Raw genomic sequence first — 25,346 nt, 5'->3', positions numbered from 1 at the left:
ACTCTTAAAGAAGAATTAGCTTATCTAAATCTACAACTACATGTTTAAAGTCCACCAGTTGATCTTCATCCAGTTGAAGTTGGGGGACGGCTGGGGGCGCGAGACGAGCCGGAGACAGGATCCACAGCCAAGTGCTTTATTCCATAAAACAGGGGCTTGGTGGCTAAACGCTCTACCTCCAACCGTACTTTTACGAATTCTAGGAACCACAATCATTTTGTGAGCAAAGTGTTCTTATTGGTTGGTAAGGGACTATGAGGTCCTTAATATATGACGGGGCCATACCATGTAAGGCCTTATAGGTTAACAGGAGGATCTTGAACTTGATTCTGGAATCAACTGGGATCCAGTGAAGTGAAACTAGCACAGGAGTGATGTGATCTCTTCTGTTAGTTCCTGCTAACAATCTAGCTGCTGCGTTCTGAACAAGCTGGAGACTTCTTAAGGAACTCTTAGGACACGCTGCTAACAAGGAGTTACAGTAATCCAGCCTCGACGTAACAAATGCATGGATGAGTTTTTCAGCATCACTCTTAGAAAGTATATTTCTGATCTTAGCAATATTCCACAGGTGAAAAAAGGCAGTTCTACACGCCTGAGATATGTGAGCCTTAAATGATAAGTCCTGGTCAAATAAAACCACAAGGTTTCTAACTGTGGAATTGGGGGCTATACTTATGCCATCCAGGGAGACTATCTGAGCAGACAGAGCATCTCTGAGGTTTTTAGGACCAAGTATAATGACCTCAGTTTTTTCTGGATTCAGCAGGAGGTAATTAATTGTCATCCAGGTCTTGATGTCTCTGATGCAGGCGTTCAGTTTCTCTCTATGGTCATTATCTTCAGGCTTAATAGATAAATAGTTGTCGTTTGGCAAACTCCAGTCTGGCCTCCCTGTTTTTGAGGCTCACTAATGGTTTACATCTTGTGGTAAACCCTCTGTATTGACTCTGGTGATGTCTTCTCTCAATTGTCCACTTCGACACACACACACACCTACCTCCTGGAGAGTGTTCTTGATCTGACCAACTGTTGTAACGGTTGTTTTCTTCACCATGGAGAGAATTCTTTGGTCAGTTGTTTTCCGTGGTCTTCCGGGTCGTTTGGCGTAGCTGAGCTCCCCAGTGCGTTCCTTCTTTTTAAGAATGTTCCTAACACTCGTTTTGGCCACGCCTAATATTTTTGCTATCTCTGTGATGGTTTTCTTTGGGGTTTTTTTCGGCCTAATGACTGCTTGCTTCACCGATAGTGACAGCTCTTTGGATCTCATCTTGAGAGTTGACGGCATGAGATTCCAAATGCATACAGCCCACATCAAAAACTCTGGACCTTTTGTCTGCTCATTGTAATTGGGATAATGAGGGAATAACACACACCTGGCCGTGGAACAGCTGAGAAGCCAATTGGCCCATTACATTGGTTCCTCAACAAGTGGGAGGCACATAAGCAAACTGTTGTAATTCCTACCCCGCTCACCTGATCTGGGTGTAAATACCCTCAAATTAAAGCCGACAGTCGGCAGGTTAACACAAACCTTCTTCACTTCCGTTTCAAACCCATTGTGGTGGTGTAAAGAGCCAAAAACGTTGGAATTGTGTCGCTGTCCCATTATTCATGGAACATACATTCACTTGGTTGTCAGGTGCGCTCACTGATTTTTCGGTCACTGTGTGAGAAGATGCTCATTTTTTTTCTACTTACATTGATTTATTCTACACGGAGAGAACAGCAGCTGTTTGAACTGGATTCTTCTTTTGTTGTTTGTTCGTTTTAAACAACAACAAAGAAATTGTCTCAAATTGAAGGAACAATTCGGATAATTTGCCTGACTAATCCATCAATAATTTGAGATGCGGGGGCATATACCTGTACACAATTTACTCTAATCCAGTGCAAAACATCAAATATGGTTCTTTCTAAATGGTTTTCTTTGATTGTTTTTGACGGCATTTATTTATTTGAATTCTTTCATCTTTGGGCTTCGGTGATGGTGTTTGATTTGGATCCGTTTGAATGTCACAGTTTTTATGTTCCATCTCAGATTTTAAATCTTTTGCATTAAGTCAGGAGCTAAACAAACTTTTTTCTGTAATTGATGAACACCTCAATGACCCTGCCACATCTTTGCTAACTTCTTGTAGTGTAATTAGAAAATAATAGAAGCTTTTCATTTTATTAGCCACATCTCTAGACAGCACTTCATTTTATTTTCATCCATCTAGGAAACGGGCCTCTGAGTGTTGCTTCTTGTCTGACCTCTGGCTTTCCTTTGGCCTTTGGGGTCAGGAGTGTGGCAGCGTGCTCCGTTGCGTCTCGGCTTCCATCTTGGAAATTGACACCGCGTGTGTTTGTGAAGTCCAGAGATGCCCTCGCTGCGAGGTGTGCGTACAGTAAAAGTGTGTTTTTGGAGGCGGCGGGTCTTGCAGAAACGCCGGGCTCCGGCTTCTGCTGCTGCACTTGCCTCACAAAAGCTCCTCTACTTAGCATTCATGTGAGAGGCCAAGGTGCTGCTTCCCACCATCTGCTAACAAAGGCCCAGGTCACCCAGCGACCCTCAGCCTTCCCTCATTTCCTTCCATCCCCCAATAGTTTACCTCATCCTACTTCTGGTTCAGCCAAGAAAATTAAGGGATTCTAACTAATTACAGCCATTTTTTTCCTCTGGCACACCTTCAGCTTGAATGTTCACGATCTAGTGACTTCATCGTTTTTATTTTTTTTGAGAAGGCCTTCTTGTTTTCCCTCTCAGGGCTTCCTCTCTTTGTAATAGTAGTAGTGTTATAATCCTAGTACTTTTGTAAAATATAACATTTTCCAGTCAAGAACAGCGTTCTAAGCAACCTATGCATACATCTACTGTGATACGAAAGTGCTTGGTAATGGCGATCCCCGGCTGGCGGGTCACTCAGCTACGTTATCTTGTTTTTTTGGGCAGGTGTGTGCAGTCGCCATGAAGATATTCTCCTGAGCGTATTGACTGTGGGACGTTAAAAATAAACTGCTGAGTTATGATCCAGCAGGCAGGACTGAGGAGGGAGCGTCCTGTTCAGGAAGGCTGGTCCACTTAAAGGAATACTTACTCATCGTCTTGGAGGGTTGGTTTGATCATTCGCTGGATCAAGGCAGATCCACAAACATCCTGAACACAAAAGGATGGCAGTTAGCTTTCATTTTGATTGTTTATAAGGTTGCATTTGTGTTTGCCACACGAGCCGATGGCCATGGTCTGCATTAATAAGGTGTTAGATTTGGGATGGATGTTATTTTGTGTTTCTGACCTAAACATTTTGTTGGGGGGATTGGAACTCTTTTAAAAAAGGAAAGCTCTGGCTTTATCTAAACCTTTTATTTTAATTTAAAAAAGTTTCCTCCCCAAAAGGTGTGTGTATATATATTATTTTAATGTAAGGTTTACTCTTCAGCTCTTTGTCAAAACGTGCTGTTTACAAATCCGTTTTGTTTTTTACCATTGACTGTGTATGAGAACTGGACTGAGTGACCCCCCCTCCCCCGACAATCCAAACATCTGGCTCCAAGAAGCTAAAATCCCATAGACTTCTATAGAGAAATAAACAGCTGTTAGTCATTCTATCTCTGACACCTTTTCTTCTTTCTCGATTATCCTCATTTTTTTGTCATATTTTTTTCTGTAGTTATACTTATTAAATTTTTAAAATGACCAATCACATGCCTTCATAAAAGTAGGAGGTCTCCTGTCCGCCGTTGAAAGGTTTGACAGATTCTCTTAGGCCGCTTTCAAGGGGTTTGGGTTTCCAACAAGCTCAGTCCTGATTAGGGCTGAGTGATAAAATGATAATCAAATATATCGCCATATACGTTTTTCTTGATAAAAGAATCGGAATAGACTTTCATTTAGATCAACACGAGCATTTTCTCCTCTTTGGCGAGTTGTCCGACGCTAATGATGCTATGCTAACGAGCTGTTCCATCTGTCACCTAAATGTAAAGACGCGCTGGTTTAAAGTCTGACAATATTTTTACAGACCGCCCTTTGACACTAGTATTAATATTGTGTTTTTAAATGGAACTGATCAAGCAGCTAAGCATTGTTTTTTATTTATGTTGAAAGCTTTTGCTTTCGTCCGTCATTTGTTTTTCACATCATCAGGACACTAATGACACAGACGCATGAACGGATAAAAAGCATTGTAAACAGACGTCTTTTTGTCTGATTGATGCAATCATTCACCTCCCAAACATCCAAACAACTGCTTCTTTACTCAGCCTTTATATGCTTAACGGCAGCTTGAAAGAACAAAAGTTAACACGTTCTTTTCTAAGTTATTGTTATCACTGCTGCTCTTTTTTTCCCCTTATGATCACATGACAAGAACTTAACACATCAGGAAACATCCAAGGTGCATATCTGAGCAGTATCTGTGCTTTTCAAATGTGATTTTCCACATCCCCGTTAGCAGTGGGGTGAATACCAAGCACAAACGACCTACAATATCCATTGTGCATCTTTTCGCTTCCCTTTTTTTTAATTCAACATCAAGAAAACGGGTGGTTGTGCCGTCATTTTCCAAACCATTCTTGCTAAATATTTGGTATTAGGGATTCAGATTCCACCGACCTACCATCTATTGTGCCTGCTATAGTCTCAGCAACAGCAGGCGGGCCGTGAGAGCTTTGCGGGCCGCGCTTTCATCCAACGCTGTGTTTGAGTGAGGGGTTTGTGAGCCAGCAGGGAGAAAGAGGGCTTGTATCTGCACCATCTGGACCGTCTCCACTCACTTCCTGTACCTCTGTTTGAGTCCTCTACATGCAGACTTTCAGGTGCTGGCTCATTCTAACAGACCTAGTTTTTTATTTTTTTTCAGACGAAGGTTGTTTCTCACCTTTTTTGGGATACATTTTCTGCACGTGATCATGTGACAATAGCATTATTTCTTTAGATTGTCCACAGACCCGTTAGGTCAGCAAATGCACTCTAAGCCTGTTGGACGTTTTTTTTTGTTGTAGTTTTCATTTCATCCGTACAGTTCCTGTGGTCCTCCTGATTGCCTCCTTTCAGTTGGTGGAGTTTCCTGATGCTCTCTGTCTTCTCTCACTCCCTCACTCTCAGCGTAAAAGTGGCTGAACGCTGAACGAATGAGGAAGCATGAGCTGCTGCAGCTCATCCAGCTTTAGGGCTGACTCTCTCTACTTGGTCAGACTATCAAAGAGGTTGGGTCGGCCACTTGTTGCTCCGAAATTAAACCTGTTCAGAAGATAAATAAAAGTGATCTTTGTTTTTTTAAATGTAGCAGTGTCGCTCTGATGCATTGACTTTAAATGAGAACTGGAGTAAGTCGGTGTGACGTCATCCATAGAAAATGGTTCCTTCCAAACCGCCAATTCAGTTGCCTTTTTTTAATATGGATGCTGCCATGTTGGATTCAGATGAAATAGGAATGCAGTGATTGGCCCAAGTTGGTCTGAGGCATCTTTTCTATGGCAACCGTTCTGGCCATTCAGGAGAGAGCTTGTTGAAAGTCCACACCCCACGTGGGGGCCAGCGGGCGCCACCTGCTTTTCTTAAGACATCTGATTGGTCGGTTTATAGCTTAAATAACTTGAGCTACAGAAAATATCCTGAGAAAACATGAGAAAGCCTGAAGAAGACATCACTGCTGTTGGTTTAGAGACATTATTGACCAAAACTAAGAGAAGAAATGTCCTCTCAGATAGAAAAGCTTTTTGTTATCTCCTCACAACATGAAACATTTTTGATTTTTCTCCTGGTTTGGGGTCTTTGGGTTCATTTATATTCATTTGTTCCCTTCATACTCAGCATTCACATCACTTTCGTTGTTTTTTGGTTTAGTCTGCCGTTCGATGGTTAAATAAATGCTTCCCTTTGCTCTTCTTCTGATTCTTATGAGTCTAGTGCACTGCAGACGTCTTCAATCCTTCCACTTCTTGCTGGGAATCGATATGGAAAGAAGCATAGATTATTAACATTAGACAATGTTAATGAATGAAATGGGTTTGAGCTCTAAAGGATAGAAGCATTGTTCTCAAAGGATGCCATGGGAACCGTTCGTGTACCATTGACAGAACCCAGCGGTGAAGGCTTGGTTTTTTTGTTTTTTATGCCGTTTTGACCGAAACTCACGGAGATTCTCCACCGTAAAGCTGTTTTCTAGATTCCATTCGAGCTTTAACTGCTTGTCTGTTGTAACAGTAGAAGCAGAGTCGCATTTAATGAAAGCAGATTGAGGAGGATAAGTAGCTTTCCTTTGCATTTTTAGTTCACTTTATACCAAATATTTATAAACTGATCAACTCATGGTGGATGCACAAAAACCACAGGTTCATAAGTTGATAAAGCCGTAGTTTAAATTTAAAACAAAAAACAGCAAATTAACTTTTTACCCTTTTTTTGTTTATTATAAACTTTCTTCAGTGGGAAGCTGTATTTGTGAAATAATGTTAAATAATGGATCCACCTAACGTTTTGCTGTAGACCAGATTTTCCTCACCTGCATTTAGATGCCCTCCATCTGTACAGTAACGCCATGGAAAGATGGCCGCCGTGTCTCAAGTTTGAGACTGAACAGGCTAAAAATAATTTCAACTGAAATTGTAAAAAATGTGTTTAAAATTTGACTTAGATGGCCTTAAAGCAGCATTACGTGACATTATAACATAGAACAATTCTATAGACATGTAACTCATGAATGGACACGTTAGCCATGCTGCAGAGCAAGTCTTCTCCTAAAACCTCAACTATGAACCGAAACTGCTCATAAAATCCAGATCCCAGACTTGGTTGAGAACATATACAGCACAGGCCAAGCTCTGTCTGCAGGACCCCCTAAAAACCTGCAGGGTACGGGTTAGTGGTCCCTCAGCAGAACTTATGTTTCCAGAACTCTGTTTGTACAAAGGTACAGAGTGTTACAGTTCAGGAAACGGATTTTCTGGCAGCTCAGTTCTGTAGAAGTGAATGCGCTGCAGCAGTGCAGCAAAGTGCTGTTGTAGCAGCAGAAGCAAATGAAGCTTCTTCTTGGTCAATTTGAGAAAAGGGGGAGTCATCTGTGGTTGCACCTAATGTTTACACACATCCCAAAAGTCACCTTGGTAATGAGCTTGGTCAGAACGAAGACTTATTTGGGACGCTGTGGAAACCTTATTGAAAGGCTCACAGCTCCAGAAATGATAATGAGAGAATGTTTTGTTAGTAAACTGCAATGCAGAAAAAAACCAAATGATGATGCAGCACAAATAAGTCACCGTAACTCAGCTGAAGAGTGAAAGTCGTCTTTTCTACTGACTCGCTCCTATTCAGGAAATGCTCCTAGAAATGCAGACAGGAATACTGCTGCAGCGCAAACGCGTGAACACTATATTCAGAATAATAGTGGGACAGGTCAGTGACTTGAATGACTGGACATCGTGGTCCTGATCATTGCTGCTGTGACTGAACCTGCATGAGGCACCTGGATAAGATCAGGACTTAACCCGGTTTCTGCTCCACATTTTTTTTCTTTTTTCATCATTTTGTTGAAACAGATAAAGTTTAAAAAAAGGAAAAATTCCAATGGAGTCTTTGAGTTTTCAGATATTTCAGTGTCTTTGTTTGAGGCTGCTAACAAAAGAATCAAGTCGGTTATTTCCCACCGGAGCTGCTTATTGTTTTTGTAAAACATTTGAGTTTGGTGTTTGTGGACCAAGAGGTCAAGAGGTCATCTCCATTCAGTTCATGCTGCTTTATTCTGACAGTTAAACATATTTTGGTTTTTGCAAAGAGAAAAAAAAATCCAATTTTTTAGTCTTTTTAATGTAACTGTTTATTTACCTACTAAATGTATTTAGTAAACTTGTTAGAAAATCACTTTTTTACATTAGAATGTCATTTATTTCATTACTGTACTGCTTCACATGCTGACGGCTCTGTCTTCTATTACTCTCTTAAGGTTATTTATAAATGGAAAAATGTTCAGTTCACAAGTTAAATGGCTTAAATATTAATTTTATTTTACGTTTCCACACAAGAAATGACGGCCCTGCATGCCGCGGCAGCAGGAAGACGACTCCAGCAGGAATCCGGGGGCAAAGGAACAATCGCTTTCCCTTAAAGCGTGTGATCTACAGGAGCCCGTCCCGCCGTCCGTCACAGGTGCCTGAGCGGGTGACCTGCTGCACACGGGACTTTGAATGTTACACATTCTTCCGTCTTACAATCGCTGAGTCATCTTCTCAAGGGTTTCAGATGATTTCAGAAACTGAAAAATACAAAAAGTTCCTGTAGTTTCCCCATAAGGGACAAAGCTTTCGGTTTCACAACTGCCGGGGGGGCCTTAAACGTTTGCATTCAAGTACAATGTACTTGAGACACGTGAGAAACGTGTGCAATGCTTTGCCATGTCGTCATTTGATTTGTCCTTGTCTCCGCTTAAATTTCCTTAACGCAGCTTTTCCAGAATCCCACGGGTTCCTCCTTCCCTGGAAGATCGAATCTTTCCCACACAGCCTGGAGTTGCCGTCTACAACGTAAGTCTCTGTTCACCATCTCGACGTATTTCCACGCTGACAAAGAATGGACGTAAAATCTACAAAAAACTCTGATTTCTACACACAAACATCTTATCTATTTGATCACCACTTTTAGTTTCATTCGCCCATGTGAGGGGTTTACCTGTACGCAAGGTTCCCACACTTTTCACAGCACTAATAGTTCTGGTGCAGAATTTTTGGGGGGGGGGGGCATAAAAAAACCTGTACGATACCCCTGCGTCTCACCTACGTCACCCCGACTTACCCTCACAAATTTAACAAGTGTCAGCGGCGAGTTGTCGCTGGCAGGATGGCCGTAGAGAAAATGTGCATGAACATTTTCCCTCTATGGGTTTGCTGAAGGCTCTACCATCTTGAGGTTTTGTGCGGCCCACCTGCTTGTCCCATTCAGGTTAGTCCACTTATCACCCACAGACGGCCTGTATCCACCTGTAATTGCACTTGTGACTTGTCACATTCACACCAGCCTTGGAAATGCGTCTAACGTCGCTACGCAGGTTTTCAAGTCTGTTTCTGGTCTCTGTATACAAAACGCGCCGCCATTGAACATGTGCTGCCAGATAAACCAGGTCAGATGTTGACCAATCAGGGACTGGGATTTGATGTTGAAGTTTTAGGCGTATCAAAATTGACATATTTTGCAAAACTGCAATGGAAACACTTTTTTTCCAGTTAAATGAGTCACATGACCAACAACCGGATGGCGATGCGCCTCTTGGTAGGGACTGGCTGCCACAGCGTCACACAGCTCGTCCAAAGTTGAGCGCGTCATGATGAGTTGTTGGATCCACAGCTCCTCTGTAAAACCACCAACCACCATTTCCCAAAATGGCTTCATCCGTAGCCCCTCCCACGTCTATGGAACTCGCCGCTCTACGGCCTGAAGAGGAGGCCAACGTCTCCTTTGATAGATGATTAGCCCCGTGACAGATTTTTGAATGTGTCTGTCAATCAAAGTATTGTTTTTGAGTTTATTTGTGTTTATTTGCATTTATGATTCAATGGAAACAGTGTACTTGCGAAATTGCATGTTTTTTGGACCTTTCTCGAATTTCGATAGTTTTGCACATACGTGTCATGGAAACGCAGCTACGAAGCCTTTCATATAACATAAAAGAGCTGTGAAATAAAAAGCCTGGGGCAAGGAAAACTGAGGGAAACTTGGGATATTAGTGATCAATATTGAGATGACAATATCACTTGTGGTACACGAAAAAAATGGCAAAACAACCAAAAACATCATTTCCATTTCATTGCAGCAGTTTAAAAATTCCACTCCAAATGAACCGCTAACATAAAAGGGCTCCATCCGATTGGTCAAATTCATAAATGGATATTTTTGATTCGTTAAACACTTCAAGCTGTCGTAAGATTGTTTTATCACATTTAAGGTTACCGTTGATTGCAGTTTTCGCCGTCTTTTGTGATGTGTGTATTTCGCAGCTTGATATCGTGATAACGATCACGATAAATTTGTGATTTGATGTGCAGGCCTAGTGGCAGACCTGCACTAGTGAGCAGTAGGAAACGAAAAAGGGGAAGAGCCCCCCCCCCCCCCCCCCCCCCGTTTTGATCTGTTTTTGTTGTTGTTTTTTTACTCGTAGCGCTCGATGCAGAAAGTTGTGTTCATTTTGTTAAAGAGAATTTCAGCAAACCAAGTAGACATTTGGTTTATTGATACACTTGATTTGTCTTTTTTAAATATACAACTAAACAGGAATAATCCAACAAGGCGCTGATTTGCTGGGAAAACATTAGATTTTTAATGATTACCTGCACTTTTTTGTTTTTTAATTACGACTGAAGGTTTTAAACGACTCCATTAGTAGAAAAGCGCATTACGGTGGCCATCTGAGGGGGCTGTGATCGGTGGACGAGGGCTTTGCTTTGTCACCGCCTCCATACCGCCGCTCCTCCCTTCCCCCATCCCATCAGGCTGGACTGTATGGCCGTCCTATAGTCAAAGCTGGCTCCTCCCCTGCAACAACAGCCGCTCGCTTTATCCCAGGTCAGCTGAGGGAAGTGGGCCACACACAGGAGCTGAACCCACCCGCGCTAAAGCGGCTGCAGTATATGTTCTGCTCACAGTGTGATGTATATATGTACACACAATGGGTCTGTAGCTTATAGCAACGCGCGCCTTGCTCTGGGCGGCTGCTTCCTCCTGCAGTATCCGCTCTCTTCCCTGGGGTGTCCGGCCCGCTGCAGCAACAAGCAGCACCTGCAGTGGATCCAGCCCAAAGCTGCTGCAGTCAGCTGCTCACGCCTGCAGCTGACTGCTTCAGGAAATCCAGCACTTCACTTTCAGGCTTTAAAACAAATACCAGGCGCTTCACAGAATGATAGTTTCTGGTTCAGTCAAGGCAAAGGCAGCTCATTCTCTATTTAAAAGCACTTCTCTTTCAATGTGTGTTACTTTGAGTGGTTCCATGGCTCATACTGTCGTCCTAGCACTGTTTTGGTTTGGTTTGTCTGCAGTTGTCTCTGCGTCTCCTTAAGGTTCTGTTTGTTATCTCACATTTATTTACCGCCTGGATTGTCAGTAAATGCCAGGCCGTTTAAGTTCTCTTGTTGCTTTGTATAACTATTGCATCTCTGCAAACGTTGAGCTCTGATCTCAAATGTTTTCACATGAAGCTCAAGAGCAGACTCTTGTCATTTTTCATTTCTGTGACTTTCATTCATGAGCTTCTGTTTTTCTTCTAAACGTTTGGCCATTTATTTCCATTGAAAAAACGGAGGCGGGTCTCCGCTGTTCTTTAACTTTTCATTTGACGGGAAAGGAAAGTGAAAGCAGAAAAATCCCTTGCTTGACTCTAAAAGCGGTTAGGGTTCAAATCCTGACACGTCCTAATCATCAGATGGGAGAAATAGCTCTCCTCAGTTTCACTCCATCCAAAGAAGCTAGACATTTACTCCTCCTTATGATGATGCAGAGGGGACAGAACAATCCCCACAATACGTTAAACTAGAAAATCAAGTTGACTTTATTACTGAGAAACATTTCTGTGCTCCAAGGTTTCTGCTTTGTAGAGATTTGAAGACTCCAGTTTCCATTCTGTAGATGTGTGCATCTGCAGTCTACAGTTAATCAGTTTCATGCTTTGTACCAAAAAACAGCCAGATGTTCTGCAGAACTCCACGGAGGCCGTTTGGGGGGTGAAATGTTCCCCTTTGAACTCTGCGGGTCCATCTGGTTCCTTCAGCTGAAAGATGCTCAAAAGATGAAAACGCTCAAATTCAGCCGACTTTGTAGAATATTTGTTCCAGGATGTTTCCACTCAAACAGGTTTCTCTCTCAAATGTTTCACATTCCTGTGAAAATGAATTTAAAAAAATCCCATTCATGTTGTGTATCGCCTACACTCTTTGTTACTGTTGCTGTTTTTTGTTTCCTTCTGATCCGCGGGTCAGAAACGTCTTTGCTGGTGGCGTTCTGGCCGTGTGGCGTTGACCCGGCGCCGTCCTGAAAGCTGCAGAGGCTCACATTACGGAGGCTTGTAAACCACGACGGTCATAATGATTTATTCAAGAGCTTCCAGTCCCTGAGTGTAAATGTAATCTGATTACACATCCCGTCAAAGTACTGGTCCAGGCTTTTTGTTAGCGTTTGCACCCCTGCGCGCACGCAGGAGGGACGAGCGGCGCCGGCGTTCTCCTGCTGCATCAACCAGACCTGTTTGTTCCTCGTGTTCTGCAGGTGCCCAGGCATGCCGGTCCTCCTTACTCTGCTCATGACATCGCAAAGGGACACCCCTCGCTGGCGGGAACCCCGCCCGGTCATGCCCACTCCCCGGCGCTCTCTCAGGTATCAGTACCCACAGCTTCCCCATATCGCTACCCTAAGGGCTGGGAGGCAGGCGGAGGGGTGAGTTTTGTAGCCAGAATTCTTCTGCATTTTCTCTGTCGCTCTTTTCTTCTGACTCTTTCTCTGTTAGAGACTGAAGGTCCAGTTTTCAGGTCTGTCATCAGTGGATTCTTACTGAAATGCTAATTTTGTTTCTTTCACTGTTGTAATGGTCGTGTTGTCAAATTAGCATTAGCCAGCGTCAACAATTAGCTTTTATTATGTAACCAAATAAATTGTGCATCCTTAAATACAACAAATACTTAAGTCTTGAACTGAAATATGTTCTTTTTCAAACTTTTTTGAATGTTGGATGCTTGTAATTCTGTCATTTGTTTTGTTTTGTTTTTTTATCGCTTTTTTTGTTTAAATCTTTTTTGTTTTTCAAAAAGAATATCTCTAAAATATTATATATTATAATATATCCCGGGATTTTCCAGATTGTTTTTTTTCTAGTGTTTTTAAAATTATTTTAATTTTGCTTTTCAATTTTTATTGAGTGTTTTTCAAAGGAACTTTAATTGGTTTTGAATTTTTTTTTAAATATTTTTTTGAATTTTTTTCTAAAAGAATTCTGATTTTCAAAATTCTAGTTTTCGCCCCTTTTTTAAAAGAATTTTCGTTCAAAATATTTCGTAAATTACAAACACAGGAAAACTGTGTTCACTGCCAACCAACACGAACTATTCATCCGGGACACGCTGTGGATCTTAGTCACTTCCAATTGGCTGATCAGAAAATCCCTACAGGATTTCTCAGTTAAATAGGCTCCGCCTACTGTAGAGGCAGAAGGACCATCCATCAACAAAGTTCACCAGACCATCTCAGACAATCAGTTTCATTTGATCTTCATCTGATGATCAGTGATCAAAACTGCATCACTGCTGTTGATACAGATTCCAAAGACATTTACTTTTTCTGTTAGACTAAACCACAATTGTAGGAGTAATGCGCGTTGTGGATGTTTCTCTCTCCCCAGTTTGATTTTCAGAAGTCTTTAGAGCTTCTGTCATTTTCAGTCTCATCCATGACACGACTCGGCTCTTCAGAAAGTCTTAGTGTGTTTGGGAGGAATCTGGTTCTTCCTCTTTCCGGTTTTGCTCCTGTGGCCCATTTCCTGAGCCTGAAGACGTTCTGTCATGTCATCTATTATTAGCTCCGTCAGCTATTGGCAGAAACATTCTTCACCCTCCATAGTATAAAATAAAGGAAAAAAGGTGTTAGTGGATTCCTGGCAACGTTCACAAACTTGAACTGATGACGTTGCTCTGCTGGTGGACTGTTCTTTGGTGTTCTGTGACTGTGTGTGTTCTGATCCACGGAGAACCAATCCCCTCCGCCTGTGTCTATTGCTTTTTCCTGACAGTCTCCATACAATCCTGGTCAAAATGCCGGCTCTGCGCCGTTGGTGTATTCCACGCAGACGCAGCCTCAGAGTCGCCCGGTGAGTTTTTCCTCCGCTCCTCCTCCGCCTCTGCTTTCACACTTTGACATTTTCTGGTTCGTTGTGAGCGCGTCTGAAGACTGGCGCCCCTTTAAGGAAAAGACGGAGATTTACAGGACGTTGGTACGCTTGGTTTTATTCATTTATATGAAGCGTCCCTCTAAAGTATCATCAGAAGCGCTGCTTCCAAACAAGGATACGACACACTGACGATACTTAAAACTTCAACTATTGACTCAGGCAAAGACCTAAAAGGACGGTGTGTGGATACCGCCATGTAACTGGTTCATGTGTGCCTTATTGTAGGGAGATAAAGACCGGACCCCTGGACACCACCTCCATTTATCGTGGATCTGGCATTTTTTTGGAAAACAAGATAAAACTGTGAACTTGCCCCATTTAGCTCCTGCATGAGGGTAGCAGGTGGAGACAGGTGTTGGCTAATCTTTACATTCAAAGAAACCACTAACGACTTGGTTATTTTCCCATTTTTAACTGCCAGCATGTGGATAGATTTCCTCTTACCCCCCGTTACTGAACTCAAATCGGAACCGGGTGTTGGGTTCGTGTGGCGTGACTCTCACCTCTCCCTCCAGACAATGAAACAAGAAGGGGAAGGGAAGCATGAAAATGACAAATCCACAAAGAAGAACCTAAAGAACACAGAAGACAGACAGCATTTTGTGTCATTATAACGTAAAGACAGATCTCATCCTGTTACCATTGCATAGCACTGCAGCAAAAGAGAGAAAGTCGGTAGGGATTCCACAAATTATTGATCCAATCACTTTAATGTCACCTTTTTTAATCAATAGTTGTGTAACCATTCTGACAATGCTAACACTACACTAGAACTTGTCCTTTGTCATTCTTAGTGTCTGAAGACGGTCTGGGCCGTCCAGAACGAGGACGGTTCTTTGGATTCTCCTCAGTCTGTTTTCGCGTGCCAAAACTTTCACGTGATTTTCCTATCATTTGGGGGGGGGGGGATCTGTTTTCTTAATTTGTTTATGGTCATATTATTCATTATGTGAATAGGTTTTGCTCCAAAATATGAATCAGTTATTTCTAAGCATCACGTGGTTGTTCGTACGGACCATTGACTGTGTATGGGAACTGGACTGAGTGACCCCCCCCCCATAGGGTTCCAAACAGGAAGTACCTGCTGGCTCCAAGAGCCCAAAATCCCAAAGATTTCTATAGAGAAATAAACAACTTCTACTCAGTCATTCTATTTGTTCAGAATAAACATTTTTGCTCGGATCCTTTTGTTGTTTATCATGTTCTTGATATTCCTCATTTTTTTCAGGATTTTTTTTTTTTGTAGTTCAAGTTATTCAAAATCTAAACTGACCAATCAGATGCATCAATACAATTAGGTGGAGCCTAATGGGGCCCCCAAGTCCAACATTCAAACAGATGGACAGATTTTTTTTAAAGCCCACTCTTTAAGTGGTAGGGGTGTGGACTTTGAACAAGCTCAATCCAGATCGGCCAGGGTGGTTGCCATGGCAACGTTGACCACCTCGGGCCAATCACTGCCTACTGATGTCGCCAACACGGCAGCTTCATTTGGTTGGAGCAGGAAGTGCAGCATTTTGGGTGGATGACGTGACTCAGTCCAGTTCTCGTATACAGTCAGTGCCGTTTGTTGGACAGTAGACGCTGCTGTTGGCTTTCATTGATGATGTTGAAGCATCTGCCTCCATTCCTGATATGTTTGTTTCTTGTTCTCTTTCTCCTTTCCCGTCACTCATCCAATGTCCTCGCTGGACCCCCCCCCCTTCCAGTTTGCGACGGGGCCTCGACCAACCCATCATCAGGTAAAGCCCCCGCTCCCTCCCCCAACTCCGTGTTCTGATCATCTACCAAGTTCGCTTTGAAAAACGTGAAAACGCTGTCAAACGTTTTGGACGTATGTTAGGACTTCGAATATTGTGGGATGTATGTCATCACTTCTATGGCTTTTCTGATCGTTTCTGGCCTGTTGAGGTTCAGTTTAGGTCCACGCGGTCTTCCTCTTCTGTTGGGGTAGGTCTGGAGGTTGAAGTTGGAAAAGCTCCTCATTGACTTCATTTGCTTCTGAGGTCAGATTTCTACATTTAGTTTCAGATGTGATGTAAATAAAAATCCTAAAATGTTCCAATCATCAAAGTTTGAAATTGTTTTGGGACATGAAAAACCAAGGATTTTATTTTATGTTTTGTTTTTACAGAGACATACTAGTTTTATTCTTCTCTAAAACTCAAAGCTGCCTTTTAATAATATGTATTTAACATGTTTGGCTACTTCACAGTCTGCAAACGTGTTCACGGTGCGTCTAATTTAATGGTCGTTTGTATCCTGAAAACCTTTTGGTTGTTTTTGAAAACAGAAAGTCTTCTAAAATGAGATATTTAATCGCAATTAACATTTATTGTTGAATATCACCGAAACACAAAAGTCGTACTTTCCATTTTCATAAAGCCGTCGACCCTCTTTAGTTCATCCTGTGATTTCATGATTGAATTTGCCAATTTTACTGACATCGTTTTTGTAATTTGTTTGTTGTTTTTTAACAATATCCTTACCAATTTTGCCCATTAAAACCAAATGTGAAAGACCGGCTCAGATAAACCGTCTGAATCAATCTTTACATACGAGATAGAAATCGTGCTTTTATGGATCCCCTGATATTTAGTTTAAATCCTGTGAAAAATATCTGCATGGGAATTGAAATAATTCAGGAATTTGGCCGGAAATAAAGACACTCAAATGAATTCAGAGCCCCAAACTTTGTTTGATTTTTTTCCCCATTAAAAAAACAAACCGCATTCATTTGAATATCACTGTTATAACTCACCCAAACAACCTAGAATGTACTTTCTGTGACGTCGATCTCAACAGAACGAGGATTCTCTGTTTTTCCTCAACACTTTGAGCTTTTTCTGGTTTCTAATGATCACATTGGAGATTTCTCTTCAAAAGCTTCAGTCTAACTAGTTGAGGACTAGTTGACCTGTAGATCTGGGATTTCAAACCCAAATGTTCAAGGACCGATAAAGACAGGAGTGTTTTGGTTGCATAAAAGCTGAGGTGGATCCTTGAGGCGGGTCGTTCAGCTTCGTCAGTTTATGTACAGAAATGGGTGCAGATGTCTGGGCGTTTTTCTGCCCATCATCTTTGACTGATGAGGCTTTAGCTGTCCTGTTCTCCAGGATGAGGCGTCGGACTCACTGTGGACTAATCAGACTGTTATTGGACGGATGTCAAAGTGTAACAGTTGTGTTTTGGGACACTGATGAGGGTGTGAGTGCTGGAGTCCACGCTCTGGCTGTCACAAACTGGTGCTGAGGCTTTTGTAGCACCGCCGGAAGTAGAATGGGAAAGCAGACGGAGCGGGACAGTGGGCCTTTATCCTCACGGAGAGAACGGTTATTGTCCTCCTGTAACAAACTCCATGATGGGAAGACGACTCCAAAGGGTCAAAAATGTCTTCAAAAGATTTGAAAATGAGGAGTGTGTGAAACAGAAGACTCAACCCGATGGAAATGCAAATCAAGCACTAAGTCATTCATATTTCTGGCTAATTTTGACTTGAAGTTCCTTTTATTCCATCTGGAATAGTAATAGTTTATTTACATTTGAACAAAAAGCAAATGTCCAACATCACAAGGCTATGAATGATTTCAGGCGCGATTATTGGACGATGTGGGCTTTGTCACCTTTTGTATGTAATGTTGTGATCATCTGACTTTTTAGTGGATCCTGTTTTTGCAGAAGCTGTGAAAACAGAAAATGAGTTTCTCCCGCCTCGCACCAATCAGGACAAGTAAAGCACAGGATGCTTTATTATTGTTGCTTCAGTTCCGAATCATTTATTAAATTACTGTGATATTATTGATTAAAAAATGGTTCTGGAAAGGCCGGAGTATGGGGCGAAGGCTCTCAAGAACAAAGCTTTAAAGGGCCTCTATCATGCTATTCTTAAGCCTTTTATAGTAAACAATATCCAGGTATATGATAATACATGAGCTTTGGCTCTATTGATGGGCAGATGAGGCCTCGTGAAGCGTTTCGGCACATTCCCCAAACTGTATGGATGCTGTGTCACTCAATACTGACTCCTGCTGGACCGAAAACATAGCTGCAGGCAACCAGGTTGAGAAACTGCTCTGAAATACTGATGAAATAAACCAAACACAATAATTGTGAGTAAAATTAAGCATCAAAAGTAATTCGTTTTTTTTCCCTACTCTGTTCAACTCGGAGCTGGATTGATTTGGCACCCAAATGACAGAAATGTAACCAAGAAAATCAGGCAATTTTTCAAAATTAAATATTTTTCAAAATAAAAGCTAGCTTAGACTCATAATAAAACTAACTAAAACACGCCAAATTGACGTGAAACCGGCCCAAAGCAAACATTTTTTCTACAAATTAAAATTCAAAACCACCCAAATGGGCGGAAAACTGCAGAATCTGCCAACGCTGCTGGCAGATGCGCTTCCTTGTTTGGCTCCTCTGTGACAGACCGACCAATCAAGTGTCTTTTTCCTGGAGCGATACGCCGCCGACACGGTTTCACTTTATGAGCTCGACACCTTAGCTGACACGTCGGTGTTGCCGGACTCATCGCTACTTGGCACGCTAAAGAACGGATGTTGATGAAATATTAGTTACTTTCCTGACTTCTTTTCTACCCAGACGTAAAACGACTCGAACTCTTGAAGCTCCGCCTTTTGTCTCCTTGTGGGTGCCACCCCTTTCATGATGTCAACCTATAGTCGCCGTCGGCAGCGTGTCTGCGTTTCACCCACCAAAACACACACAAAATCCAAAGTTTTTCAGAGATGGATGTGTGTATTGTGCGAATAAAAGAAAAAGCGTGTTTGCCAATACCGCTAACGCTGTGGAGAAAGTGGGTGTGTGTGTTAGCCTGTGGGCGGTGCTGGCTGCGCAGACTCTTCCTGGAAGGGGCGGTTCTCACCGATCTACGTCAGCTTATGACAAAAGAGCCATTTGGATCAGTTTCCCACTGAGATGAAAGCACAGGGAGCTTCAACACTAGATGTGCTAGAAAAAATGTTTTTGCCGATATATCGCGATAGTTCATTTGGCCATACTTTTATTGATTCAAAATGCTGTTGGGATATTTATTTAATTATTTATTTTTATTCTTTATGAGCGTGATGTTTCCCTTGATCTTTTGTCCATTTTCCACAACCTTGAATAGACTTTTCCGTCTGTCAAACACCCAGAGTTAAGATGAATGAGATGATGGAAACCAATTCACTTTGATGCAGAGTCCTTTGTATTTATTTATTTTCTTGGAATACTGGAATACTCTGGAATACGAGCATGGGTCCAAATACCGATTTGGCTTTTCTTTTTGTGAGAAAGGAACATTATTATACGCTTAAAAGCTCCAAAAATGGATTTTGCAATTTTATAGTCCCTTTAAATTCTGCAGAAAAGGTCTTTGACCCTAAAACACTTTGCCCGATAATTTTTACCGGACATAATATACGCAACAAAAAGTACTTTCCATAAAAAATAGATCAAAACATGACAACACTTGATAAATTAGAGGGGTTTTCTTTTATTGTCAACTGTGGTTTGTGTAACAAAATGAAGAAAAACATGCTCAAAAATTACTGAAAATTAGGAATTTGAGAACAGAAAATTCCGGAAAATAATGAAATGATGCATAGAATCTTGGTCTTTGGTCCATCCATTCCTGGGACACGGACTCCTCGACACGCAACATTATGGAAGTCATGGAAATAGTTTTGCTCGGGTGAAAGTCAGCCGGCGATGGGGCTCTGGGGTTAAAATGGCCCCCACTCCGTCATTTTGGTCCAGTTATTTTCAGCTTTCTTGTACTGATTGTTCAAACGTATTTCTGTAATGTCTGAATGTGAACAGACGACGGTGAAGTCTATGTAATCATTCTCAGAACCAACTGTTGGATAATAACATTGGATCAGTTTTGTGTGTTCGTGTGGCTGATTCAATCTCACCTGTGCCCCCCCCCCCCCCCCCCCCCCCCCATTGGCTTTTTTTCTCTTTCCTGCTTTCTGTCCTGAAGGGAGGATTCAGGCCCATCCAGGTAACTTCACGTCCTTCTGATCTGCATGAGGATCATGTTGAATTCAGCCCCCTCCTCTGTACTGTTCACCACCCCCCACCTCGCAGGATTCATTTAGTTACCTTTAGGTCTTCTTCATAGATCCATCTGTCCGTCACGCCTCAGACTTTAGAGAATCTGCATTTCTGTGTCTTTCAGAGGGCAACCCTCTAAAGAGATGCTCAATATTTATGAAATGTTTATTGTTGCTAAATATGTGACGACGTCCTTCACTTCCATGAACTACTGACAGCTGTTTCGTAGAGGGGGGGCATTAAAAAAACAGTTCTACTTTGAACAGTTTCCGGCTCCAAGCCCAGATTTCACTGAACTGTTTACATCAACAGCAGCCAGGAGGATTTCTGATAGTACAGGTGATTTTCCCTGCCGGGTTAAAAATACCCCAGGTCTAAAAATGACCCTAACCAGCACTGCTGCTGCTGCTGTTGTTGTTGTTGTTGTTGTTGTCGCCGTCGCCGTTACCGTTTGTCTTTTCTCCCCTACAGCCTCTCTCTCTCACAGCTGCTGGTTTCTTTGCTAAATTTTTACAATATCTGACGTGAAACTTCAAGTGTTTTCTCCGTGAAGTCTGCAGTCACACAGAAATTAGACATTTATTCATCTTATTCTTCCCAATCCTTATTCTCTTACAGTAAACAATTCAAATTTTTAGCATACATGTACAGATGATGCAACAATTTCTAGAATAAAATTCATGTAATAAGCTAAAAGCCATTTTAAAAGTTAAATTAAAGAAAATAAACCTGGAAATGTTGCACATGTGGCTTTTTTCTCTGAGTTTTACATGAAAACACAACAAACGTCTGTAAGTAACTTGTCTGTACTTTGAGTTCTGCTTCCTAATTCCTCTTTAAATTAAATGTAAGTAGAAAAGATTTTCACAAATGTCTGAATAATTTAAAAAGCCTGACATGCCTTGATTAAAAACCACCAGTTTATCTGTAGTAATAGCAAAAAATACTAGACATTTAAGAAAAATATTCCCCAATTATTACTGACGACGTTGGAAAGATGTAAAACGTTCAGGTGATTCAGGTAAAGAATAAATACGCCGTCAAAAATACAAACATTTTGTTACTAAAGTTCTAAAAATACCAGAACAAAAGCTTCCTACAATATGAGTAAAACACCAGAGGCTTTTATTTTGTAAATCTTCTGCTCATGCATTGATGTTTCCTGTTATCTAATGTTGAACGTTAACAGATGGATGAGCTTGTTGTTGTTTGTACAGAGAAGTGAAAAGGTAAACATTCTACTTGCAGCAGGTTGGTTAGAGATGTTCTCCAGTAAACGGACACACCAGACACTTCCTGGTTCCCTGCAAAGAACGGAAGAACCAGCGAGGTTTTTTTTAGGAATTCCTTACAGCCAGGAAGCTGTCCGCTCAGACTGGTAGCTTTGATTCTGGAGCCGACTCACCCTGCAGAGACGGAAGCTCCCGGAGGTCTGATTCCCGTTTGGCGTGTCCCCCCCCCCCCCCCCCCCAGTTTTTCCAGAGGGCTCAGATGCAGACGGCGAGACCCACCATCCCAACCAACACAGCGTCCATCCGGCCCGGCTCGCAGGCCCCCACCGCGGCCGTCTACCCCACCAACCAGCCCATCGTCATGACCATGGCCCCCATGCCTTTCCACTCTGCACATGCCACGCAGTACTACATCCCTCAGGTACACAACGCCGTTTGGGAATATCTTCAAGTATTTGATGCAGAAGATCTTTAGTTTTTAAAGGTAAATATTTGAAGTTCTTCCTGTCTGAGAGGAAAGTTTAAAAAAGCTATAAAAAAAAAATCTGCATCTGCAGTGAGAAACTTCGTCAAGTTCCAGTGTTTTTCCTTGAAACATTTTCTTGTTAGAGCCGTCGTGCAATTCTTTTTTTTTTTTCTTCGATCAATTATGACCTGTCAGTCATTATTCTTATCTATTTTTATCAAACCTAACAATTGCTGTGAAAAAGCCTCATTTTGAGGTGTTTTATAATTAAAATTTGTGACATTGTGGTGCCCAAAAAGATCAAAATACAGCAAAAAAAGTGGTTTTATTGAGTTTTTTGTAATGAAATCAGGCTTCCAATCTTTACTTTTTACACCACCAAAGGGCTTTTTTCTTTTCAATCTTGGACAATAAAGAAACCAAAACTAAACTAAAACATCCAGTCCAGAGTGCTCTAATTAAACGCATCATTCTGGGCCATCCATAAAATATTGACCCGAACTGCTTATTAATACCATAATACTTTCCTTAATATACATTACGCCACAGTTTATCACAACAGCAAGACAGTAAAAAAGACAAGAGAGCTTCTGAGAAGCAAAGGTTTTCAAGGATTCCCCATTTATTTCAATGGAGGCAGAAATCCTGGAATATCTGGAAAAGTTCAAGGATTTGAAAAACCAAAAGTCATAGCTGGAAAAAGCTGAAAGAGCTGAACATTTGAATAGTTGAATGGTGAAAATAGCTGAAAATTGTAGCACAAGTTGAGCAGCAAAAAAATGGTGGAAGATACTAGAATAAAGAAAGAGAAACAGGAAAACAATGGATTGAAGGATTTATTGCTTTCAACCAATATTTGACACCATTTTATCTGATGTTACATGAATAAACAAATGGGTTTTTCTATTTTTTTTCCCTGAATAAAACTTGTGCCTGGAAGTGAAAAAAAAGACCGTCCTGCATGTGTTTCCTCAGCACGGCCACATGACTGACTTCAGTTCTCTTTTCCTTTTATTCCCTCCTCTCTCTCAAGCTGCAGTCATAAAACGGGTTTTCATGCCTCTTCTGCCCCTATTGGCTGATAAGTGTCCCCCTCAAAAACCATCGCTAAACTTTATTGCTGCAAGAAGTATCCGAATACTCTGATATTCACGATTTGTTCCAGGAAAAACGAGTACGAAAATTTTGGCTGTCTGTGATCGCTGATTCACGGTGTTTATGAATATAGTGAAGGATTACGAGTTTAGCAATTCTGTTCAAAAGCTCCGTATTCTAACGTCTCGCTTCGTAAGAAACGTCTCAAGACAAACCCTGGGAAAATCCGACTTTCAGAGAGCTTAGCTGTGTTTATTCCTCCAAAAATATAATTTTAGGTGAATGTCCAGTGAAGTTCAAACCTGCTGGAAAACAGTTTTTATTAACAAATGAGCAGAAAATCCTCATAAATGAGGATTAGTTAACAGTAACATCCCATTGTCATTGTCCGTGTCCTCTTGTCCTTTGTGCTCCTAGTATCGCCACAGCACACCTTATGTCGGACCCCCCCAACAGTATTCCGTGCAGCCTGCAGGCTCCGGTACCTTCTATCCCGGTCCAGGACCCGGGGAGTATCCTGCTCCGTATCGTGAGTTCATAATCCGTTTGACTCCATCACATCTCCAGCCTGGATTTTTCACCAAAATGCTTTTTAAATTCCTCCAGATCCCCTCAGGTACCATCCTCCGGTCTCCCCCTCCGTTCCCGCCCCCATCGCCACCGCCGGCCCCCCCTACTACCCAGGACAGACGCTGTACCCGCCCTCAGCCCCCATCATAGTGCCTACACAACAGCAGCAACCTCATCCAGTCAAGCGTGAGAAAAAACCAGTGAGTATCTCGGTAGTCTGGAGGAGCTTTGATGCTCTGGGGGGGCTGTCGTCGTCATGGTGACCTTCGTCTGCAGATAGTCTTCCTCACCGCAGACAGCTTTAGAGTAATTGTTCAGTGACAGCTTGGAATTCTGTGCAGATTTGAACATGTCTGAGTAATTCCCGCCCTGAGAACGGGTTGAGCTTTTCCTGAGTCCTGGAATACTTACCTGCTTATTTGGGTGCCATTGTCCTCCCAGATCCGTATCCGTGACCCAAACCAGGGGGGCAGGGACATCACAGAGGAGATCATGGCGGGGGTATCTGGAAGCAGGAACTCGACGCCTCCTGTCGGCCCTCCCTCCTCTACTCCCACCCCCCCACAGGTAACTCTCACCTGCTGCAAGGCCGTCAAGTGTCTCCTCCTTCCCGATTCATGACGCACTATAGAAAAGGCAGTGTTGAATTGTGGGGATTTTTTTAATAAACCTCCAGATCTGGTGCAGAAGGACCCCTCATACATCCCAGATGTCAGATAACCCACTTACTGTCTCATAGCAGTTTACAACTGGACTATAATCCACGCTAGAGCTTCTTCTCACCAGTTTTAAAAACAAAAAAACTCATTTTCCGTTGCTGAAAGAGACGGCTTTGTGCCGTCTCATCAGTTGTGACTAAAGACACCTGAAGGCTAAACCAGACTTCTCTGGATTATTGTGACATCATCCTCTGGTCTTAGGTGGCTTCTCTCCGTTCTTTTCACTTTTGGATCCATCTCCTTCCAATACTTGTCATCTCTTAACGAAACCATACCTAATAGTTTCTGCAGTTTGTTTGCTTCATTCTCCACACCGGTGCCTCTAACGTCTCCAAACTCTTCCTCCTCACCGTCTCTCCTCTGAATTTCAGCAGCCGAGCAGCAGTCATACTCCGGAGCAGCAGCAGCAGCCCCACCCCGGAGGTTTCACGTTGGAGCCCCAGCAGATGCCGCCGCCGCTGCCGCCGCCAGTGACCGCTGGGCTTACAGACGTCAAATCGTGGCCAGGTTTGCCTCGATGCCTTTGCTTTGAACCTTTTCAACAGTCTGTTCATAACCTGGCACCCCACCCACGTGCCGTACTTTGGACATGTTTAGCTCACATGATGCAATCTCTTCGCCAAAGTTCAGACAGTTCAATCTCTGGAAACATCTGGCGCATTTTTGAGAGAATGGCGCCACGCCCAGACGTGCTGCAGGCACTCCGCTTGCATCCGTGCATTGACTTCTCATTAAAACTGGACGTTCGGCATATAACGCCAGCCTTTAGATGGCGTTGATTTTGGTCAGACCAGTCGCTGCGCGTCAGACGGCTTCTTCTTATCTCCTCTTCACGGAGCCGAATCAATCATTTTAAATAAATACTAGAAGGAGCTGAATGCCATGTCGCTGAATGAAAATGAAACTTAAAGGGAAATAATTGGCAAAAAAATCAAAAATAAAGTGAAAACGGCACAAACGTGAAATAGATATGTTTGTAAAAAATGCCAGAGCCGGGTCTCGAACCAGCGAGCGTCTGCACCATAAATTTCAGTGGAAGCAAAAATCCTGGAAATCTGGAAAAGTTCAAGGATTTGAAGGAGCAAAAGTCACAGCTGGAAAGAGCTGAACATTTTAACAGTTGAATGGTTTAAATAGATGAAGCATTGTAGGATGTAAGCATCAAGAAATGGTGGTAGATACTATAACAAAGAAATAAAGTATTCAACCAGTTAAACGCCTCAGATGGTTGACTCAGGACTTTTCTTTCCTTAAAATGGGAGCTATTGACTTTTTTTAAATGAGTGAATTATTACCTGTAGAC

At 42.3% G+C, this 25,346-nt stretch overlaps 1 protein-coding gene across 2 annotated transcripts in view; it reads left to right on the top strand.

The window, feature by feature from the left end:
* Window positions 1-25,346, top strand: part of eif4g3 (eukaryotic translation initiation factor 4 gamma 3) — a 47,577-nt gene that overhangs the window by 3,713 nt on the left and 18,518 nt on the right. Inside the window, exons 2-11 of one of the 2 annotated variants that reach the window (XM_023955290.1) lie at window positions 8,433-8,502; window positions 12,227-12,394; window positions 13,740-13,817; window positions 15,608-15,640; window positions 19,888-19,908; window positions 21,435-21,614; window positions 23,172-23,283; window positions 23,361-23,524; window positions 23,766-23,891; window positions 24,415-24,550. In XM_023955290.1, coding sequence (XP_023811058.1) covers window positions 8,433-8,502; window positions 12,227-12,394; window positions 13,740-13,817; window positions 15,608-15,640; window positions 19,888-19,908; window positions 21,435-21,614; window positions 23,172-23,283; window positions 23,361-23,524; window positions 23,766-23,891; window positions 24,415-24,550 — 1,088 coding nt within the window. Of the gene's footprint in view, window positions 1-8,432; window positions 8,503-12,226; window positions 12,395-13,739; window positions 13,818-15,607; window positions 15,641-19,887; window positions 19,909-21,434; window positions 21,615-23,171; window positions 23,284-23,360; window positions 23,525-23,756; window positions 23,892-24,414; window positions 24,551-25,346 lie in introns of both variants that reach the window. The other variant, XM_023955289.1, reaches the window with a different exon arrangement.

This window comes from Oryzias latipes, chromosome 5 (assembly GCF_002234675.1).
Source record: "Oryzias latipes chromosome 5, ASM223467v1".
NCBI lineage: Eukaryota > Metazoa > Chordata > Actinopteri > Beloniformes > Adrianichthyidae > Oryzias > Oryzias latipes.
Note: the sequence above shows the minus strand (reverse complement) of the source record. Positions and strands in the feature narration are given on the sequence as shown.